Source organism: Cupressus sempervirens, chromosome 6 (assembly GCF_028749045.1).
Source record: "Cupressus sempervirens isolate cs-2001-9-10 chromosome 6, ASM2874904v1, whole genome shotgun sequence".
NCBI classification, from domain to species: domain Eukaryota; kingdom Viridiplantae; phylum Streptophyta; class Pinopsida; order Cupressales; family Cupressaceae; genus Cupressus; species Cupressus sempervirens.
The window spans coordinates 378,906,367-378,929,473 of record NC_143123.1 but is presented as its reverse complement, the minus strand read 5'-3'; the positions used below and the strand labels follow the sequence as shown (position 1 = coordinate 378,929,473).

Below are 23,107 nucleotides of genomic sequence, written 5' to 3'. Positions count from 1 at the left end.
ACAATACCTTCTCTGTAATCATATCTCTCACTCAATAATCATGCAACAATTCACGAGATGGCTATTGTTACTCTTTCATGTCATCGATAAAGGTTTCAAAAGCAAGCAAAAAGTCTTGTGGTCTCATCAGTTTCCTTATTCTTTACCCATTACTCTCTACTGATGGCCTTTACAATATTGATAATTATCCATTTTCACTGTATATTGCATCTGGTCTTACATTCACTGTTGCTGCAATTATCTCCAATGTATGCATATGATGGGTCTTTATTTGTGACAACTGGAGTTCACTATTGACGTGGAATTTTAGAAAGAGTTCCTAGTAGAAATTTGTTGGGCTCTATATGTATGAAACACTCCATTTATTCTATCATAAACTGCTGAACATCCTTGCTATTTGAGTCAATTCTAGGTGATGCTTCTTGTGTAATCACTGTGCCAACAATAATCATTACCATGTTTATTTTCTTGTGCATCTTTGGGTTCACAAGACAATGAATGTTTATGGAATCATCATCGCGTGATAGAAACCTTTCCCACTGATAAATCTCATGCAAAATCCTCAGGATGGGCAGAATGGTCTTTATTGCCAGGCCTCTATTCCTCGGTTCATCTTTACCATGCACAAGGATTGTTTTGCATCATGTTTATGGAGATAGATAGAAATTTTGAACGGAAACCAAGTTGAAAATGTCGCAGAAGTGTTAAGACCATAACGGTCTAAGATGCTTATGCTTGTGGACTAGATGTACCCCCATCTGGCATCAAAACAAGAGGCATATAGATTGTTTATTTTTCTGCTAATTTCGTCCTTTTTGCAGGTTTCCAAATAGTCATCTTATATTAACCGAAAAACATGAACATAGAGTGATTCCTTGTTCTCTATGCTCCATGGAGTTTTCGGGACGAGGATGTTTTAGGGGACGGGAACATGTTTCTGGTATGAGTATGGGTCGAAGCCAAAATTTAGGGGACAGGACCTTAGGGGACGGCTATAAAATATAGGGGATTTAAAATTTTTTATATATGGAGAATTAGACTTCTTTAGAGATATATTTCAAATATGCATATCATAACAATGATAACATTTATAAACCATTCACCATAGAATACATGGAAATTGAAAACTATCAAGATTAAAATCAAAATGAGAATATGATATGATGATATAATAATATGATATATCTGAATATCGCATACAATTAGGAAAAATGCCCAAAGGCTCCAAGTATCAATCTATCATCATCATGCATGAATTCAAAATGACATAATGAAAGTAAATACTAGAAGTGTAAATGAGATGTCCAACTCTATAATAATAAAAAACAATAATGTATCTGAGTATCTGCAAAGCAGAAAGCCAAATATATGGCTGTCCTCTAGGAATCTAAATCTCTATTTAAATCAAGATCATCATCAATCTCTTCCCCTGAATCATTGGTAGGGGTAAGCAGAGGGTCCTCATCGAATGGAACACCAAGCAACCCTAGGGGTGTGTTATCCTCATCAATCTGCAATGCATCCTCAGGATTAACATCCTAACGTAGTGCTGGAGTTTGTTGATACTCAAGACTCTGTCGCTCCTGTAGTCGCAATACACTATGAACAGCCACAAGCTTCTCCGATTGTCTAGAGGTAAGGTTGTTCCTCTTGACCGATTGAATGAAGCTATATGTAGATCAATTCCTCTCTGCAGTAGAGGAGCTCACAACCTGTGAGAGAAGATGGATGGCAAGGCCTTTCAGCTCAGGTGCGTCTCTACCATGCCATGTCCACCATCTAATCGGGTCCTTTTGAGCTAATGTAGCTCTATTAGTCCTCACCTCTGGTCTACCAAATGTTGGACCACGAAGACTAGCAAAGTCAAGCCATTGTCTTCGAATTTTTGCAGCATCCTCTGCACTATACATTTTGAAAGGGCCTTGAAGAAGCCCTCCTTCACCTATATTGAACAAACAAAAATTAAGAAGTGAGAACTTAGAGTTTATAAACTTTACAAATAAAATAAATTTTTTAAAAACGTATTATAAAATCAGAATTCTTTAACATAAATTAAACTCACCTCCTCATCACTAGATGGAGGCACTCTCCCAAGCCTTGGTGCATACCATTTTGGATTGACTGCATAGGCTGCCACATGAAGTGGGGTGTTCATAGTGTTCCACCTTTTCGTTACAATGGGCTTAAGATGCTCCTTATAGAACTCCAAAGTAGGTTCCTTATCTTTAACAGCTTGCTTGATCTACCCAAGCATGCTATCAAAGGTCTCATAAATCTCTCCAAGGCTAGGAGAGTTAGTATCAACATATCTAATGACCTGCACAATAGGGTCAATGAAGGAGCAAATGTATCTGCAAATGAAAGAAAATTGCAAGTGAGAAACATCATATGTTAAAAAAATCAGCAAGTGCTTAAATTAGAAATGTTTTTATTAAACCAGCAATAACAATTATGATGTCAATTATTTAAGTTTCTTACCTCATTGTGGTCCACCAATTCTCATCCAAGATTCTTTGTTTGACAAGTCTTCCATCTGGGGTGCTTGATTCATGCCATCTATTCCACTTTGCATTAACCACCATGGATTGTAAGGCCTCTTGGACCTCAAGCATCCTCTCCAACAAAATGAAGTAGCTAGCATATCAAGTCTCCACAGGCTTGAGGAATTCTTTTTTGGAAAATGTCCTAAATAATGCAAGAGATGTGTGATGATTGCAAATAAACATTTGCACGTCTCTAGCCTCAAACACCATAGTCTTTATCCAATCAATTTTTCCAAAGTCCTTCAAGGTGTTATTCAATGCATGTACACACATGGGGTCCAAAAAATATGTCTATAGGTGCTCTCTACTATCAATCCAACTGATTTACAACTCGGGCTGAATCAATGATTACTTGCACAACATTTGAAGCCCCTACCTCTTCTATAGCATCCTTCAAAATCTGAAATTGGAAGGATGCATCCTTCTTTTTTCTTGAACAATCACGACTCTAAGAAAATAGGCCCCTGCTATACTAGTGACAATAAGATTGATGAGTGGCCAATGTTTGAATTCGGTCCAACCATCCATGATGATAGATCATCCATCACTCATCCATGTTTGTCTCATATCCTTCATCAAAATGTTTACTTTTGAGTACTCTTTGTCAAGGATAGTGGTACGTAATTTAGTCTCTCCTAGTGGTACAAAATGAGGGACCAGCAGCATAAATATCTTTGCACATTTGTTTATATAATGAGGAACGAGAAATATGGTATGGTATGCCATGAGCAACAAGAAATCTGCCAATGGACTCTTTAGCTCTCTCTTTTGCTTGTATGTTAAATAAATCAGCCACATTGGTATCTCTCTTAGTCTTGGCCTTTCCCTTCCCTTTACTAGCAGTGCTAGTGGGAGTCAATGAGGGTGTGGGTGTGCTACTTGTAAGACCCTTGGATTTTAATAACGCCCCCTCCACATACAACCTATTGGCCTCGAGTTTTTCTTCATCCGTAATTTTTTTGCAACCTTTCACCCTTGCCCACCTATCCATAAAAGATGGCAATACACTCTTGTGTAGCTCCCAAAATAATGTTTCTTACATATATGACACTCCCATTCCCTACTACCCCTTGAATTTTTCTTCTTATTCTTGTCTACTTTTTTGGCAAATTGTAGGAGAGGTTTCTTAGGGTTGAATTGGCCTTTGACATATTGTTTTAGGGCTTTGGAAGGGCACTCAAATGGATTAGGCATTGCATCTTCCATAGGGACATCTACATTAGGCTCATCATTGGCTGCCCTAGGTCTTTTTCTTGGTCTTTGTAAATGTGACACTTGAGTTTCTTGCATGGCAACATCCATGCTATCACTACTTCCCTCACTCTCATTGCTGCTCATGTTTTTGCCTTTGGATTTCACAATGTTTTATACTGCTGCAAGTTATGGGAAAAAAAAAAAATTTCAATGTTCCATTCAACGTGCCCTCTCTATGTCATTGAAAAAATTGAAAAATGACAACAAACAACAATAAAGTTTGAATCAAACAAAAAGAAAATAAAAAACATACCTGGAATAAAGTAGAAATGAAGGCAAAACCTCCTCTTGCACCTCCAAAGCACCCTTCTCTTTTGTTGTTGCTGTTTTCCTCTTCGTCTTCCCAACTTGCAAACACCTCCAAATGAACAATGAACTCCAAATTTAACTATTTAACAAGACATATTAGGGTTCCCCTAGTTTAGAAACTTCTAACATCCATATGGGCTTTGAGCAGAATATAAAAAAATTAAATTTTTTTTTTTTTGACTTTTAAGTCAGCTGTAACTGGCTGGGAAATAGGGGATGGCGTTGGCCATAGGGTACGGTCCAGGGACGGGAACAGTCGGTACGGGATTCTGTACGCTTGTTTTGGCGCCTTTTTTTTTGGAGTTTCAGGGATGGTACCCTTTTCACCCCACTCAGGACGTCACAGGGTACAGCCAGAATTGGTACCCGCATCCCTATTTTGTACTCGGTACGGGTACGAGGGTAAAAACCCAGGGGACACGTCCTTGTGGAGCATAGGTTATTCTTCATATTAGATGGTGGTAAGAGTGATGGCTCCAAATTTTAGGTTGTTTCACAAACGGAGTCACTTGACCAAGCCATTGATGAATATGTGCATCCATACTTTTATAATCTCCTTTTATTAATATTCTTGTTCATGGATACTTACATATTGTGTTCCATTTGTGAGTGTGAACACTTTCTAGGTTGTGATTCCACCTTTTAGAAATGTGTTGTGTACTTGAAATTGATACACAGACCAAGACAATGTTATCAGGTTCTTTATGCTTTTCGTTTTCTTCTTCCTTGATTAGAAACATATTCTTTGGCATTTGCTTCCCCTCCTTGATTTTCGATTTTATTCGGATAATTTGTCTCTTCTATTTCTGTTTGCTCTTGGTCTATTTGAGATATGATATCAGACAAATCATTTGGAAAGCCCTTAACATTTGGTTGGAAACGAACCAAAGGAATATGCATGTCATTTTTATTATCTTTCTTCAGATTCTCTTCTGTATTCCTTGTGCTTTCTTCCTTCACAGTGGTTCTCAAGAACTTCCTTTGAATTGCATTCAATCTCATTGATAGAACACCACCTAGGTCCTCCAAGCAAGCATTTTTTGACTCATGAGTACTTATCCACACATCTTACCACCCACTTTATCATGATGAAAGGCTCTGTCCTCTTTCATTTCTAGTAGGTGAGAATTTAGGCACTTGCTTAAATCCAGTCATGCAAAAATATATCATCAATTATGAGGCAAATAGTTAGAAAAGGTTCTAAAATGAAAGCCCTAGTTTGCTAAAAATTAGGGCTCCATCATGACCACTAGGCTTGAACTTAGGCAATGATGCAAAAAATGTAGAATGGTTACCAAACAGAACAATAAAGCATTTAATACCAATAGCACACATACCAAAGTTGGTGAGGGAAGCCATATATGTTATTGATTACCAAAACAACAAGTACATCATTCATGTTCCAATGATCTTAAATAGAAGATAGTTAGTTAAGAAGACCAAAACCAATCGACACATCCCCTCTCCACCTAACTACCCAACCCCAATACTAATTATCTTTAATTACATTTAAGTATTATTATGCCCTATAGTTAGCAGGCATGGGATAAGTCATACAAAACAAAGAAAGAGAAATGGTAAAAAGGAATTAGTATCCGATAGGCCTTGCATCTTTTAAAATTGGAAACCTTGTCAAGTTATAACCCTAGAGACTTTAGTGGGAGTGCAAGGTGTCTAAACAAGTCACCCCAATCCATAGTTTAAATAGCACACAGATTTTAGGAATAAGGCCATGATCCTTAATATAACTAACCACAATGATGGAGTGAGTACATATGAGGGCTCTTTCAAAAGACTAAAAAATTTTCAAAGGAAAGAGAGAGAAGTTGGAAATCTATGACTGTTTAGTTCATTTGCCAATCATCAATGCTCCCCATTGAATCAATATTGTTTGCAAGAATTTGGTAGTTTGTATTAGCAACTACCCATCTAAAATTTGGTGCATGCAATTTGATGTATTAAACTAAGGAGACTAAGGCTTCTTAAATAAAGATTACAAGACCGAAGTACTAAAAATATTGACCCTAAAAATAGCAACAATGTAAACTAAGATGACCATTATTAAAGCAGCTAAAAAATTCTAAGAATAATTGACTAGAAAGAAGACTAAAAATAGGTAAATATTGTAATACCCTTCCTTAATGGTCATCTTGCTTCACTACACAAGACACAATGTGTAGATCTTTCGGTCACAAAAGCAAAGAAGGTTGCTCCTCTTCTTTAGAACACTTTACTGCTGCTGTAATGTCCTGGATATAATTAAATAATTTAACTAAGGAGTAATTGTTGTATGACCCCAAAACTTAAAAAAAATCTTTTGGGCCCCATTTTATTTATTGGTTAGAATGGGCCGTGTCGACACATTTGTAATCCTTTGGGAAGTTTCTTTGAACTCATATATATGGCCAAGTTAGTTATTGTTGTAGGTAAATAATTTGGATATTTTATTTGTATTTGCAAACTTTAGTTGGAAGTTCAACATTGTCTGCCATTTCGAAGGTGCGAGATCCTCCCTACTTTGGTACTTTGTAGTTTCAGTGGGAATCATCTCTCACCCTCTTCTACCTACTTATTGTAACCATGAATCTACTTTGTGTATCAATTTCATGTTGTTTCTAAGGGTTCATTCCTATGCCTGTGCAAATCCTTTCATTACAAACTCAACAATTTATTAATTGTTCTGTTCTGAAGTAACTCTGGATCTAGTATACATCGATAATAATTGAGATCCAAAGACAATTCCATTTCTGTGTGAAGTGTTTGAAGTTATACGAACAAAATCACTTTTAGGTGGAAAATCACTTTTGGGATAAAAATCACCTTCGAGAGGAAAACTTGGACTTGACAATATGTAGGCTGGCCCAAAAAAATTTAAAAGCTGGGAATAGCCAAAAACTTGACAAAAAAATCGGTAACAAATTGCTACTTATATCGAACATTTGAAAATATATAATTTCCTAAAATATTATTAAAAACACACACATATACATCAAATTTGTAGAACATATACTGATTTGAGATACCCACCATATATTATTCAAAGTTTTAAGTTAAATGCATAGCTATTAGTTTTAAGTGTAATTTTCTGGAGTTAAAATAGGCTGCAATTGCTTTACCCCCTTTCATTTTTTCTTGATGTAACTTCCAGTCAAAGAGGCTTATTTTTTCACTTATGGATATTGATACATTTTCTTTTAGTTTTATTTTATCAAAGGGTGGAAATGTCTTATGAATTACATTTGATGTCTTTTTCACTATTTTATGTCTGAAGGTGTCGAATGTAAGCATTGAGAGTGGTGTAAGGTGTCGCAGATCAGAATCCCATCTGAGAATACCTTGCGTCTAATGATAAAGCCGTTTGAGAATTGTGTCCAACATTTTTGTCTCCAAAAAAAAACACCACAAATATGCATAAAAAAGGTGATCTTTGTCCCTTTATCAACGACAAAAACCCTAAAACAATTTGTCACACATTTGTTGACTTACTACTGATTTAAACTCTAATATATCACTCTATTTTCAAGGCGCAAAAATGAAAAAATCGCTGGAGATATTAACAGGATTATATCTTCTTTGAGTTTGACTCACGATATATCATGCTACAAGAGATATTATCATGAGATTTTCAACTATGGATTAATGATTTATTACTTCTTGCCATCGGTTGTGAGGTAACTTCTGAGTCGGCCTGTGGCAGGCAACTTTACTTAGTTTACCACCATATTTTCACGGTTGAATCACAGAGAAAAAGCTTATTATTTGTGTCTTTGTATTATAATTTCAAACTTCCAACTTGCTATAAACACAACAAATTAGAACACATAAATATTTATAAACTCTGATAGACATTCTACAAGAACAAACGGTTCCTGATACAAACAGAACATCAGACATGTTGCAAAAAAAATATGTGTTCAACAAGGAGATTTGCCTCAAGGAAGACATTTCATATTATACTCACCTCAAATAATTTCACCTTTGCTGGAGTCATTCCTTTGAATGTCATCTCTGTTAAATTAGTTTCCAGTACTTGTCAAAAATTCAACAATAGCTACTGTCACAATAGTTACTGTTGGAAATAACAAAAGTGACCTGATAAACATATATGCAGGGCACATTGATCGAGTCTGGAAACATTATAATATGTTTAATGAATCTGGAAACATTATAATATATTTAAAGAATCTGGATCCCAATGTATGATGAATCCATGTTAAATATGTTAGGAGCACGTATTATGAACAATCCCATGTTGCAAGTTGGAGTCTTCAACACATTATTCCATGCCCATACAGACAATTTATTGTCTGTTGCAAGCTGGTAACAAGTGTTCAACACATTATCCCTTTCCCAAATATTATTGTTGTATTCTTTCCATCATTCATACAAAAAACTGCTTATTTGGTTCACAAAATAAGAAATCTGATTCACATGTTCAACTGTTTTATTTACAGCCATACAAGGTTTTATTCAACTGTTTCTTTTGCATAACAGTATAGAGATTTAGAGAAAGGTATGATATCTGTTTTCAAACTAAACAAGTAATTTTTGTTAATGTTAATGTATATTCAGTTGGATAAAACTCACTATACATATTATATGAGATATATATTTAATTAGATATATGAGATATATGAGATATATGAGATATATTACATATATTATATTATATATGTGATATTTATATATATACAAATATTTACCTTGATCTTTTCCTCCAAGAATGTTCTTGCAGGAAAAGGGAGATTGATATCAAGTTCAAAGGGAGTTTGACACTTCTTCAAAGGTAAAGGAGCTTAGAATAGTGATGTTTAGAGGGAGTTTGACACATTCGTTTGAAGGAGTGAATAGATTATATGTTTCAGTTGATTTTGAAGATCTTGATCATATCAGATTTAGAGGGAGTATAAAAGTTCATCAAAGGCAACTTTGGTTGAGGAGCTCAGATGATTGATTTTCAGAGGGAGTTTGAAAGTCCTTGTGTGTGATCGTATAACCTTATTGGGTCTATCCCCTATGTACATCATGAGGAAGTGACAACTTCCAAATGATTATCACTTGTATTTGCAAAAGTTATTGAAAGGTGACGATCTTACAATAATTTAATTTTTTTATGATGGATTTCTTATTATGTTTATGCAAATCATGATAGATTATACTTTGTATGGTGGATGTTCATATGATAAGCATTATGAGAATGCGTGTGCACATACCTTACGAACATTTTGAGTACATGGTGAATGTTATGCAAATTGATGTTCAGGAGGCCATTACATAGAGTAATTGGTGAATATCATATGAGATGACATTCAGAAGCCATTACTCATAGTACTTGGTGAATATCTTGCAATACAACATTCAAGAGGCCATTGCTCAAAGAGTACATGGTGAATGTCATATGAGATGACATTCAGAAGGCTGTTACTCCCAATATCTTTACTTAGAGTCTTTGGTGAATACCATTTGTTGATATTTTGGAGGCCAATACTCATGATATCAAATGTGATATCAAAATGTTGAATATCTTCTGATCAAAGATATATTATATTGAGGTAATACATGGTCATGTATTTATCCTTCCTAACTAAGAGGGAGTGTTAATGTTAGTGTAGTTTCAGTCAGATCAAATACATATTTAATTAGATATATGAGATATATTGCATATATTATATTGTATATATTATATATGTGATATTTCTATATATACAAATATATGTGTGTTAAATAACAAAATATTATATTAAATACTAATGAATAGACATGTCTTGTAAAGGGACATGTCTATCCAAATTTCATCTAATTTAAAGAGATGGCTGCCATTTGGAAAGCACATACCGCAAAGGCAGTGCTACTACATTTTGCAGAAATGATCCATTTAGTAACAATTTTGGCATCAATGATATTTAGTTCAACATGCCACCGTCAAACTCCCATTTTGGTGTTTCCACCTTCATAGATAGATAGATATATTTTGAATAAAACTAATAAATGATAATGTCATAGAAACAAACCCTAATTAATGGAGGAAAACCCAATTACGTGAGATATGTGATAGAAACAAACTCTGCATAATCGAGGAAACCTCCTATTACCTTATTACATGAGATAAACGATACTTATAGAGTACTAGATATACACCCTGCTTAATGGTGGAAAACCCCCGTTACAAAAAGATCAAAATGTAAATTTATAGTACGTGCGTTTACATATTTGATAAAATAAGTTATTAGATTTGGAGAAATGATAGTATTACATTGTGTCGAATCCTCTCTTGAAATGATAGCTTTTCTTGTATCGATGAGGAGACTAAGCTATTGCAAGATGGGTGTGTAGATTTTGACAAAGCTTCACTATGGAGATTAGAGTGAGACTGCGGTGCCAAATAGTGAAAATGAGGGTGGAGAATTTTATTATATAGAGGGGGCGAGAGTAGTTGTTTCAAATGCATCCAAGTAAAGGCACTTGCATCAATTGTGTCCTGGTATGGAGTATGCGCCTTTTGGAATTGGAATATTTTTGGGACACATGCGTGTTGTGTGGACGTCTGCACTCTGCATTGTCATCTGACCAAATCAATTCTAAATTTGGCCCAGAGGTCACGAATGGCTTGTTGTTAGGGTCTTCAATGTCAAAATGCATTTATAAATAATATTTTGGTGTCATAAATGCAGAATGTGCATTTTGCGGCTCTACAGTAACACTGTGATTGCCTTTAGTCATAATTGTTAGCTCTTTGTTTTTTTTTTTGGCTGTGTTGGATATTCTATTTAGTGTTTCTTCTTCAGTATTTTTTTATAGTTTCCTTGGGCTTTGTCTAGACCAAGGCTTGGGTAGTTGTAAATGATGCTGAGTTGCTCTGGAAACAGCATCGAGCTTTCATTTACAGATTGATTCTGTAGAATGCTATTTATTTGTAATATTTAAATTTAAATATTGATTTATTGTTGTGTAAATAATTTAGCTTCATGTCATGTGGACTACCTCAGGCATGCATTCTAGCATTAGATATCTCCTTGCAAACAGCATTTGGTCAGGAGTGTTTTCAGAGTCAATGCTTTTAAAATTAATTTGTATTGTAAGTTGATGCTTGTGCTTGTTGCATTTTAAGAAGCTCTTGCTCATTTATGTTTCTCAGCTTTTTCTTTTTGTGGAATTATTGATTGTCAAGTCAGGTTTTTCTCTCAATTCAACCCATTGTGTGTAACATGTATTAAACCTTGCAAAAAGATCTGTTTAGATGGATACATAAAAGGGCTGCTAATTAGGGACATTGAATGTGGAGCATTTACTCTTGTTTTGATGGTTTCCTTATTTGGATATTGTTCTTCAGATAATGAAGTTATAGCTTTTTATAATTCTATTTGTTACTGAGGTTGGTGATATTCTCACTGTACAGGGAGCACTTTTCTTTGGAGTGAATAATGTTATCATGGAATGCAAGAACTGGTTCATTCAAAAATTGAGTTCTAAGAAAACTAAGTTTTCAGAGATGTTTTTGAGGCAGCTCATTGATGTTTGGAATTTTGGAGCTGATAATGGTAAGCATGAGCTTCCATTGACTTAGAGATCTGGTATTGTTAAGTTTTTGAGTTTTAAGATTACAAACAATATTTTCATGTTTTATTGATATTTGAATTAATATTATTGTGGCCATATTAATTGATATTGGAATTGAATCTTTCACAGGTATTGATTTCATTTTGGAACTCTACACAGATTTCTTTGCAATAAATTTTGTAGGCACTACTTTCTCAGGTGCCTGTCTGGTTTTGGCTTAGTTCATTGGGCTCTTCCCCTTGTTGGGTATAGCTATTTTATATATCCCAGTTATATTGAGTGTTGTAAAGACTTGTCAAGTATTTTTTGCAAATAAATAAATTGTAATTGTTATTTTACAACTTCCTGTTCATAGTAAGGTTAGATGGAAGTTGATTATTTATTAATTTGAAGGTGGCAAAATGCATCACAGTTATGGTGTGTGTTGTTGAAAGGGACAACCATTGACTGGGGCCTATCCAATTTGTTTTTCTGCTTCTTAAGCTTTAAACTTTTGAAGTAATTCTATGTGTATTGTGTTCCATTTGTAATATATGAAATGAGTTGACCGAGATCTTCTGCAGATGTATCATGTCTCTGGATCAGAACAGTGTTAATCGGATTTTCTACTTGAATACAACTCTTCAAAAGTGCCTTCTAGTTTTGCCTTCCCTTGATGCATTTTCTAGTGAAACTTATACCATCTAAGTCCTCAAAATAACAGTGACTTGCAGTGGATGAGGTCATGCTGGTCTAAATTTTAACTCTTCGTCTTGGCATGGGAAGTGATTATGACTTTTATTAAGTCTTCACTAAAGTCGCTCAGTTTACAAGATATTTTATAATAATCTCAACTTCAACCAAATTTACATTTGACAATTGCCAAAACAATGCTGCATTTGCTTAGGCAATGGACTTGCTATAAGATGGATACCATCTTTGATAGAGAAGACACTTTACCAAGAATAACATTATCTCTGTACCAATTCCATGGCCTCTTGATGGTGAATAAATACACCTTGATTAATTACTAACTTGAGAGAACTTCTATACAAAATCTAGCATCTTTATTATTTCTGAGACAGCTTCAAGGATTTTAGATTGAGGTCCTTATATGGACACTACGTAACAAACATACAACTTTTTCAGATTTACCCTCGAGTTGTAAACAATTTTTAAGAACTGTATCAAACATAGCCATTAGCTACACAATTCCTATCAAGCTACTAGCCAGTGTGGATCTGATTGAGTCAGTGTTCCAGTTCTTCAAATGTCTTGTCAATATGAGTTCATATGCTAGACACATGCTCAAAAATTGTAAAGACTCATAAATATCATGCCACCTAAAAGAATGTTCACTACACTGAAAACTTTGATTTTGTGGTTTGAACTAATGCACTTACCCTCCAAGCTTGAACATTATATAAAGTTATCTATTTACCGACGAGAAAATAGTTATCCTTTTATGGTACATCAGATGCTTTTTTATTTTAAAAATGTTTTCTTAATTAACTAAACTCTTTGTGAGAAGAAATGAACTGATCACCTCCTTCTAGCTTCAAAAACAAATTCTAACTTTGATCTATTTCCAACTAAGTTACTAGGTCACTTAACAATGATGGTTCAGAATGGTTTTGGTGGTTTACTGATTTTTTTAATGGGTTGGGTTGGGTTTGCTTCTACTGTACAATATGTTAAAATTTTTAAAATATTCAAAATATATAAAAAAAAAACCACTACCCGCGTAAAGTATATATAAGCAACCCTTGTACCATAGGATCAATGAGATGAGACTGGTGTTTGAATGCAAAGAAAACTTTTGTTTCAAGCAATCTTTAGGAAAGGAATTTTGGGTGAGGAATGACAGGTTGAAATATGGATTTGATTTTTTTTGTAAGTTGTTAGTTGAATTCATATAGAGTCACTTGCAGCTCACAGAAGCAATATTTTTAGGCAAAAACTATATTGGAACATTCTAAGACCTAATATAAAGTCCAGAGGTAAAATTCTAAGAAGGTGTAACATTATGGATATTGATTTGGCAGATCAGTTGCAGGTAAGAAAGAAACATCAAAGAAACGTAGTATATGGTGTTCTATATATATATAAATTCAATGGAGAAATATTAGGTCCTTTGGTTAGATATTTTGGGGATTTAATCTTATTGCACAATGGAAACTTGTAAAGCTTTTGTACAGGAGAAAAAAGAGCTTGATAGGGACCATCACAATGGAAACATGCAAAGCTATTATACAGGAAAAAACTTTGATAAGTAGTCATCCCATGTAGCCACATTTGGACGACAATGTATATCTTGCTGCATTGAATCACAATCAGCCAAATATTTGGCAGAATAAGCATCATCAAATGCAAAATTGATGGAGGAGATACAATGCAATGCTCAAGAATTGGATCACACGAGAGAATACCCAAGTTCAAGTAACCAAAGTTCTTGTCAAAATTAAAACTCACACTAGAAATGTGACCATTGTAAAAAAGAGCAAAATTATGAACAAAAACAATTTTGAATCAAGATCCAACACTCTAATAGAAATGGCGTCTTCCATGATCCACCATGAGTGTTTGATAAATATAAAGAAGGCTTTGTCAAGTGAGGTACAAAAGAGATCATTGAAGGTGCTCTTGCCGGGAAACTTGGGTAGTTATGGACCAGTCGACATCCTCTTTAGGGACGCTTCCTATGCCCCCTTCTTTGTTGTCATAAATTCTGTTGTTGTCATCATTCCCAATTTGTTGGTTGCCGTCCCAGACATTTTGGATGTTGTTGTCCAGAGATGACTTTCTTTTTTGGGGGGATGATGTTGTTAGGAAACTTGGGTAGTTAAACAATTGGTATAACCGAGGGAGTTACACGGGTGCAACGGTTCGCCTCACATCCCCTTGGACATTATATGTATGAACTCTTTTCATAGAATGGAGATGGATAGATGATATACTATTGTATATGGTGATGAATGAATGAATGAATGAAATGCTATTAAATTCTCTCTATATTCTGTGTTGAATACATTGCTTTTCTGTTTGTATGCTATAAGTTCTTGTTACATGAGGATAAACAGGTGGCATCCCCAAGATCAATAGGTCCCTTTTCAATTACATGCAAATGAGTTTAATTGCCCATCAAAGTAGGTGGCATATTACAAGGCTCAAATAAAGAGAACAAAGACTATGAGGATGCCATATGATGAGAGCCTCTTAAACCTAGAAGCAATCTACCTGATCCATGGTTTGTAGAAGTACAAAGAGCTTGTCCTTTTTTCACTTGTCCCAAAAGCGTGAGATTTTTCCTTATCAAAATCTAGCTGTTTTCAAAGAAACATAAGTTGACATTCTAGAAGGCAAACTGATTCTACTGTTCTCAAGAAAATGTTTCAATTTATCAATATCCTTCTTTTAACAATAATGTTCTTCATGTCCTATCATCTTGCTATATGCACAAGTAGGCTTCTCATTCTTAGACAATTCCCCTTGAGTAGAGAAATTTTTGAATTCTTGTGTCATTAGATGTGGATTGTGTGCTCTTAGTAGGCTTATTCTTTTTCTAATGTTTGCTAGCAGACAAGATAAGATAAATTTATTAATGTCCAATGAATGACCACCAAGGGTCAAAGGGATTGCCAAGTACAATGAAAAGGGACCAGCTTGCAATAGGGACAGCAACAGTGTCCTGTTATGTCCCTTTTTTGAGATCAATGAATTTTGTGGCTTTGTTAGTTCGTTTCGCCCTAGTCTTGTGGGCTAACCAAGAATTCTCTGAGATTAGTTCAGTTTTTTGCCTAGACAGTTTTAGTTGCTGACCTATCAGGGTTGGTTTCTAAACACTTCCTATTTTTAGTAAGTTGGCAAGCGCAACAGTCTTGGTATTTCAAGGTTGGACTAAGAGCATCTTGTCAAGATCTTTCCAACAAGCTATTACACATGCATATTTGAGTCCATCTGATTTGTGATTTTAATGGTTGAAGATTTAATTGATTTATTACAAAGTGATTTTATAACTTCACTCATATTGTTATGATGTATTATTATTGTTCCTCCTTCTATTTTGCCTACAACTTGAAATGACATTGCTTTTAGGGGTGAGGAGACAATATCAGTAAAAATAAATTTAAATCAAGTGTTTTTTATCCTGCCTGGCTGCTTGACTGAGCTGGGGCATTTAAATTTGCCTAGACTTGATGAGTTGGGTAAATTCACCAAACTTGACAAGTCTTGCCTAGACTTGGTTGTGCCTAAGTCCAATTCCCTAGGACTAGCCAAGGCTGACTTGTCTTAGGACTTGACGAGTCCAAGAGAGTCTCGTTTCTCTGAATTCTGATTGTAAAGTGTTAGAAGTGGAATTAAGATGAACTAGAAGGAAAGAACTCAAATGGATAGGAGTATAGAATATTGACACTTTGTGATTAGTGCATTTATAGATGCAATTTGCTAAAAATAGGGAATTGGTCTTGATCTGGGTATATATAGATTGCCAAATTCAGACACAAGTTCATTTTTGCACAGAATGAGATCAATTTAATTACACCATGGCAAAGCATAGGAAACACCGTACACTTCAGGAAAAAAAAAACAAATATGGTACTTTGAGTAAGAATGAAGCCTCCAAAGATCCCCAAACGAGATTCTCAGCAATATCTTTGAGAATATGTAAATTCTAAAAAATACAAATACCAAAAAGAAAATTAGATTGGATTAGTGCGAAGACGATTGCTGGACTTCCAAAAAAAGGACCTTGGTTGATTGAGATATGTCTTTCTGATGTTGGTTTGTCAAAAGCCAAATGCAATATGTATGTATGTATGTGTGCATTTTATTAAGAGAAGTGGCATGTATGTATGTACGTGTATGCTATTTGTGGGGTGGGGTGGGGTGGGGTGGGGGATGTTGGGCAGAGTACAAAATTATTTTCTTGGGAAATTTAGTGGGGGTGCTAATGTATTACTGCAATTATTGTTTTTTAAAACATTTAAATTTTTTTCAGTGAATGGAGTGCCCACTTGGTCTCACTCCATGCCTTAAAAGGGAGTGTACAACTTTTTTCATATATCCATGCATGATAAAATGTTTTGATGATGGAACATTATAGCATGTATGCATATACACATATCAATGATCTCATCATGGATGTGCCCATGTGCATTTATCAATAATCCTCAACATGGATGTGCTCATGTATGATGTGGCCATGTACATGCACATGGATGAATGTATGTATATGCATGTGGACATGCAAGTGCAAGTGAGTATGCATGAATGTATATATGTATATGTACGTGTATATGTGTATGTGTATAAGTATGCATACATGTATATATGTATATGCATATGTATATGTATGGATGGACATGTATGTGGTGATACATATTGAGTGTGTGCATTATGGGAATGCTTCTGAGAATGCAGATGCAATGATGATAACTAACTACTATGCAGGAGATATATACATCACAAGGTATGTATATTGCCCTGGTCTTTTTATTTACACTTTATGTTCTTTTTGATCAATTTATGGGATATCACAGTCCATTTTTATTAAATATGTACTGCATTCTGTGGAAGTGTTTGTTTGTTGTCTTTTTAAATTGTCTATATATATCCTTTTTTTTTTAATGACACGTAAGCACATATACAGAGCTTCTAGATCTTCAAATAGAAAATTTTTAAGTTCTTATCACGTGGGTTGATTAAATGCAATTTTCTTAGAAGTATACAGATAAGGTCTCAGAAATAAGTGAGTGACTTATAGTTGTTGATATTTTTGTCTGAAGAATTGGAATGATAGCACATGAAGGCAATATATTTTGTGTTTTGTTATAGCCTCTTTGAAGATGCTTTTGTTAAAGCACCAAACAGGTTAATAGAGCCTTGTTTTGGCAGGATACACTCTTCCATTAATTTCAGTTTATTTATTAATACATCTAGCTATTTAATTTCCCATATTGCTGCATTTAATGGATTTATGCAGCAATTTATGTTTGCCTTGCATATTTTAATCATTCTTATTTTGTTCTGCACTTGGAAGATTTGTCTTGAAATGTGTTTTCTGTCATATCATGTGTGCAAATTTGATTCATATTATACAGGTCATTAATGTTTATGGTCCTGAGCAGGCTGCAGTTGTACAGTGCAACTATTTTGTAGCTGTTCCTTATGCATTGTTGAATGCATGCATCAGCCATCCCTTATTGACCGTTGACAGGTCTTTTTACAATTTCTGAGTCAAACATGTAGAAAGTCATAGTTGAACCTTTATGTGGTACAGCATCTGACATTTACTGTGCATTGGCAGTGAAAAACAACTATGTGAAGCTGTTCTTAATTGGTTGGCAAGCAATGAACAATGCTCAGAACTCAACTCCCATGAAACAGTGGATAAGTGTTTTCAAATCCTTGAAAAGGTATTTATTGCAACCACGTTATAATTTCCTGTATGAAAAATTAGTTAGGTCAATGTCTATTTAGTTTTGGAAAGAATGTACGACTCTTGTCATGAAACTTTGAAAGGGCCAGGTTCAACAAATTTCATCTATTCAAACTTCTCATATATCTTTCTTGAACTTTTTAAATTCAACTATTTATTGATTGAAGTTGCAAGATTCCATAATGACTTCATTGAATTTTTGTAACATTGAAATTTGATTATTTATGGATATATATTCAGTGGTATTTAAGCCTTTTATGCTCAGTAGACCTTATCATACTCATGATAGGCCTGGTGAAATACAATACATTCAACATGAGCACCGGTCGTTATCTAAGATATCTGATTTGATCTTTTGGGCCCATTCTGAATTCGATTACTTCCAAATACTCCATCGTTTTCTATTGCTGATAAAATAATAGAACCATGATACACAATGCCTCTCACAGCTTCCCAACTCATCTGAAAATGATTATGTTGGTTGAGTGTATATATGCTTTGAATTCTGAAGTTTATTGGTAATTTCTTGTCAGTTTTTTTCTTTAAGTTTAACAAAATAAATTGATCATGTTTTTGTATGATGCAAACAAATGGTTCAAAGTGAAGAGTAAACACGCCTGGTAAATTTATGATGTTTTTCCTGTAAATCCTCTTTCTTCTTCATCCCCTTTCTTCTTCCTTATCCCTTTTCGCAAATGCAAATTGAAATGCACGTAAGGTTTAGCGTCTGCACTTTACTGGGTATCAAATTTACTATTGGATTTTTGTTTTTTGATATTTCATTTGTTAATTTTTGTTTTAAAAAGTATTAAGTGTATAGGGATGTCCTTACATTTCAGAACTGTTTAAGGATGTTCAGATGTTTGCTATACATTTCTTAAATGGAATACACCTCCCAAGACAGCATCAAATGACAGGGACGCCCCATGTTTTCAAGCATTTGAATTAGACATGAAGGGCACATTTTGTTCCAGTCTCTTGGTTCCTGGGATAACTATTAAGATAATATCTTATACTTTCTATAATAGTCAACTACTTGTCTGTTGTCCGTCTTTCAGTCTAGATAGGAATGTTTCCTATCCCGTCTCTTTTTTCTTCAGTCCAGATAGGAATGTTTCCTATCCTGTCTCTAGTTTTGTTTCTAATTCCGTCTTCAGTCTACGTTGTTTCTTTTAGAAACAATGTCCTTGTAATTCTTTATAAGGAACACATTTGTTCCTCTGTTTATCAATGAATCATCCAGAAATCCGTTAATCTGCCAACTCTTCTTGAATCTTGTAACATGGTATTAGAGCTAACACTTAATTTTTTTTTTTTTGGAAAAATTTATAATTTCTTCTTGAAATTATTTGTTTAAATTTTTTCAAATTTTTTTTCAGTTAATTTCTCTGAAACCCACCTAGGGTTTTCTGCCTAGAGAAAATTTGAAAATCTCAAATTAGGGTTTTACGGATTCGTGACTAGTACAAATCGCGATTTTTTGGCCGAACTCCTTTGCAAATCGTGTCCGACCTCGTGCCCACATTCGTTTTGGCTTTCTCTGCTGCAAATCGTGGTCCTTTTTTCAAGTATCTGCAAGGAGCTTGCAGATATTCCTTGGCGTTTGTTTCCTTGAAAAATCGCAGACGTTCTTGGCTGCCGTTTTCAGACGGCTTTGCTCCTGCTGAATCTGCATTATTTGAGATTCGACCTCCACGGCCGCCGCCTGAATTTTCGCTTGAAACCCTAATTTTTGGGGTTGAAAAAATATTTTGTTTGCAGATTCTTGATGGGTTTTTTGAGAGCTCAATTGGGTTGTCGTCTGTTTTTCTGGGTGCCTCGATTTTTGTGCCTCGATTTTCGAGCCAGCAGATCCAGAAAACGATAGAAGATTCCTTCTGGGTTTTTCGAGCTCTCTTTTGGGTCATTCTCTGATTCTTCTGGGTCTTTCGTATTTTTGCCTCGACGAACGTGCCTTCACAGATTTTCACAGTTTTCATTGAAAAACCTGCCATGGCATCTCTAACAAATATTCTGCTCGAACATAATTCCAAATTCAATGGTCGCAATTATGGAACCTGGAAGCAGCGCATCATCGCAATCTTCGAATATCGAAACACCGATCAACTTGTTCTGGGTGTTACGCAGCGTCCGACTTCTCCGGGTCCTGATCAAGGCGAAGCTGCATTTTTTGCCTTCTGAATCTGTTTCTGTTTTTATGGGTTTGTTGATTTTCTCCTCAAAAATCATTTCGAGTTGTCGGTAATACGCAAGGTTGTGCATTCTGGGTTTGTTGATTTTCTCCTCAAAAATCATTTCAAGTTGTTTGTAATACGCAAGGTTGTGTGAGATTCTAGGTTTTACCGTTTTTTCCACAAAAACGAAGTTTTGTAAATGCAACCTATTTTGAGTCATAGCACTCTTCTGGCAAAACTTCTTGGTTTCAACATTCTGTAGATCCAGGGAGGGTCTCAATTATCCCAGAATGTTCTGACATTCGTACGTTGACCATTAAGGGAGGGTATTAAGATAATATCTTATACTTTCTATAATAGTCAACTACTTGTCTGTAGTCCGTCTTTCAGTCTAGATAGGAATGTTTCCTATCCCGTCTCTTTTTTCTTCAGTCCAGATAGGAATGTTTCCTATCCTGTCTCTAGTTTTGTTTCTAATTCCGTCTTAAGTCTACGTTGTTTCTAAAAGAAACAACGTCCTTGTAATTCTTTATAAGGAACACATTTGTTCTTCTGTTTATCAATGAATCATCCGAAAATCTGTTAATCTGCCAACTCTTCTTGAATCTTGTAACAATAACCTCGTCTTTGGTTCTGGGACTTCCTTGCTAGCTTCCAGGGTTGGAAGATGCACCATAGAAGAGTGAGAGGAATACTAAATAGTTTTAGGATGATGTACATATCAATACTATTAGATAGGGAAGGCATAACTATGAAACAAATCCATAAGCAAAAAGATGAAATTTCGATATTTTCAAATGACTGGCATCCATTGAACAACTTTAGCTGATATTGGGTTTGGTGTGTAGAGTTATTTCGAATGGGAGTTTGGTTTCCTATTCAAAGTTATCATGTCTTTTTCATCTGATTCACATGCAATGTCTTCTGGACTTTTATTGTTTTGCATTTTATTGAGAATTTTTCTTCAACAGTTCAGCTCCTGGCTTCCAGCATTAGGTGCAATATGTGTAATGGAGATATGTACATTTGTATTTCCGATATTCCATCAAAGATTCATTTTCTTCAAGAATTCTCCAATGTTTTATTTTAATCTTTGTGAATTTTTATGTAACAGGTTCGAGTTTGTCTTCTCCCATTGGAGTTTATTCTAGGTTTGTCATACATATTCCTTTACTTACCAAAAACCATTTGAATAGGTTCTGAGTTTCAGATGAAAGTATGTTTTTTGGAGTATTTTAAACTATAATCAATATCAGTGCTAAGAATATACATATCCTGCATATATAAATAGTTGGCTTAGATTAAAATGAGAAGTATAAGTGATTTGTTATCAAACATGTTTTTGGCTAGTCTGAGTAAATTGACTATGCTACTATTATTGCAGGTCGCTTATGGAGAGATTATCCTTCTATGGTGGCAGCTCTTCAAGAAATTGTTATGTTTGATCAAATATCAAGTAACTATTCTGACATCCAATTTGAGGATCCTGAGCTATTCAGACTTCGACTGACTCAATACTCTGAGGTATAGAATTAGCTTCTTTTGTTTAACTGCTCAAGGATTTACAATTAACAGTAAGAATCCTTATCTGAAATCTATCTATTATGATGACTTCTGCCTTTTAAGTTTCTTATCCTTATTCTTTGTCATCTGTAATGAAGAATTTCTCTTACATAAAGCATGAGCTGCCCAAGGTCATCAATGAATTTACAAGGAACCAGCTGCTGTTTGAATAAAGCAACTTCCTGACTCATTTATTGTTAGTGCCAAAATTGTGTAAAGCCGAGCTTAGACAAAATCGAGGATACCATCCAATTACTTTGTGTAAGATGGTATGTAAAAGCCAGTAAAACCATTTAAAAAATCATTACTCCCAAATTCTTTTTGTTTTGCCATAGATTATTTGTCTCTCCACAATCTTTATTTTTTTCTGAATGGGCATATCTTTGACAATACTAGAGTGTCCAAGAGTATTTACATTCTCTCCATACTCGAAATAGGCTGGGTTTGGTAATGATGTTAGACATCTTCAAGCATTTGATGAATGCAATGCAAATTTAACTAGGGAAAGTATCAAAAGTTAGGATTCAATGCTTGCATTGTCCAATCAATTGTTTCTTGCAATCAAGCACCAACTCTCTAGATTATCATAAATGGTCAGCACCCCAACCCTATCACTCAACCTAGTGCCTAAGTCATTGCATCCAAGTCCGTATATGTTTTGTTAGCATTTAATTTTTCTCTTGTTAGACAATATAAAATGGAACAGTACATATGGTAGAATCATTCTTCAATATGGAAGGAGAAGTTCCCTGAGACACAACCAAACCTGAAGCTAACCGTAGACTAGATAGATTTAATACACATTCACACACTATAAGATTTTAAAGGGGGTGGAGAACAATGATTTTGCAGAAATTGATAATCACTAAATGGATATGCCTTTTTAACCAGCTGCATGTGCTATATTGCTAATATTCAATTCTCATAGACACGATTTTCATATATTTAATGGAATCAAATAATTCAGTCACAAATGAACATAACTTCTTACTAGCTAAATAGAGAAAAAAATATTTCATTGCAAACAAAGACTTGCAATGCAAATTTAACTAGGGAAAGTATCAAAAAGTTAGGATTAATCAATTGTTTCTTGCAATCAAGCACCAACATTCTAGATTATTGTTAATGGTCAGCACCCCAACTCTATCACTCAACCTAGTGCCTAAGTCATTGCATCCCAAGTCCGTATATGTTTTGTTAGCATTTAATTTATCTCTTGTTAGACAGTATAAAATGGAACAGTACATATGGTAGAATCATTCCTCAATATGGAAGGAGAAGTTTCTTGA

At 34.8% G+C, this 23,107-nt stretch overlaps 1 protein-coding gene across 3 annotated transcripts in view; it reads left to right on the top strand.

Moving 5' to 3' along the window:
• Positions 1 to 23,107, top strand: part of LOC149552640 (ubiquitin-protein ligase) — a 249,298-nt gene that overhangs the window by 72,413 nt on the left and 153,778 nt on the right. For 2 of the 3 annotated variants that reach the window (XM_089788214.1, XM_089788215.1), the window contains 6 exons: positions 11,503 to 11,644; positions 11,793 to 11,842; positions 17,771 to 17,859; positions 17,950 to 18,058; positions 21,370 to 21,406; positions 21,640 to 21,779. In XM_089788214.1, the coding sequence (XP_089644340.1) occupies positions 11,503 to 11,644; positions 11,793 to 11,842; positions 17,771 to 17,859; positions 17,950 to 18,058; positions 21,370 to 21,406; positions 21,640 to 21,779 (567 nt within the window). The remainder of the gene's footprint in view (positions 1 to 11,502; positions 11,645 to 11,792; positions 11,843 to 17,770; positions 17,860 to 17,949; positions 18,059 to 21,369; positions 21,407 to 21,639; positions 21,780 to 23,107) is intronic. The other variant, XM_089788217.1, reaches the window with a different exon arrangement.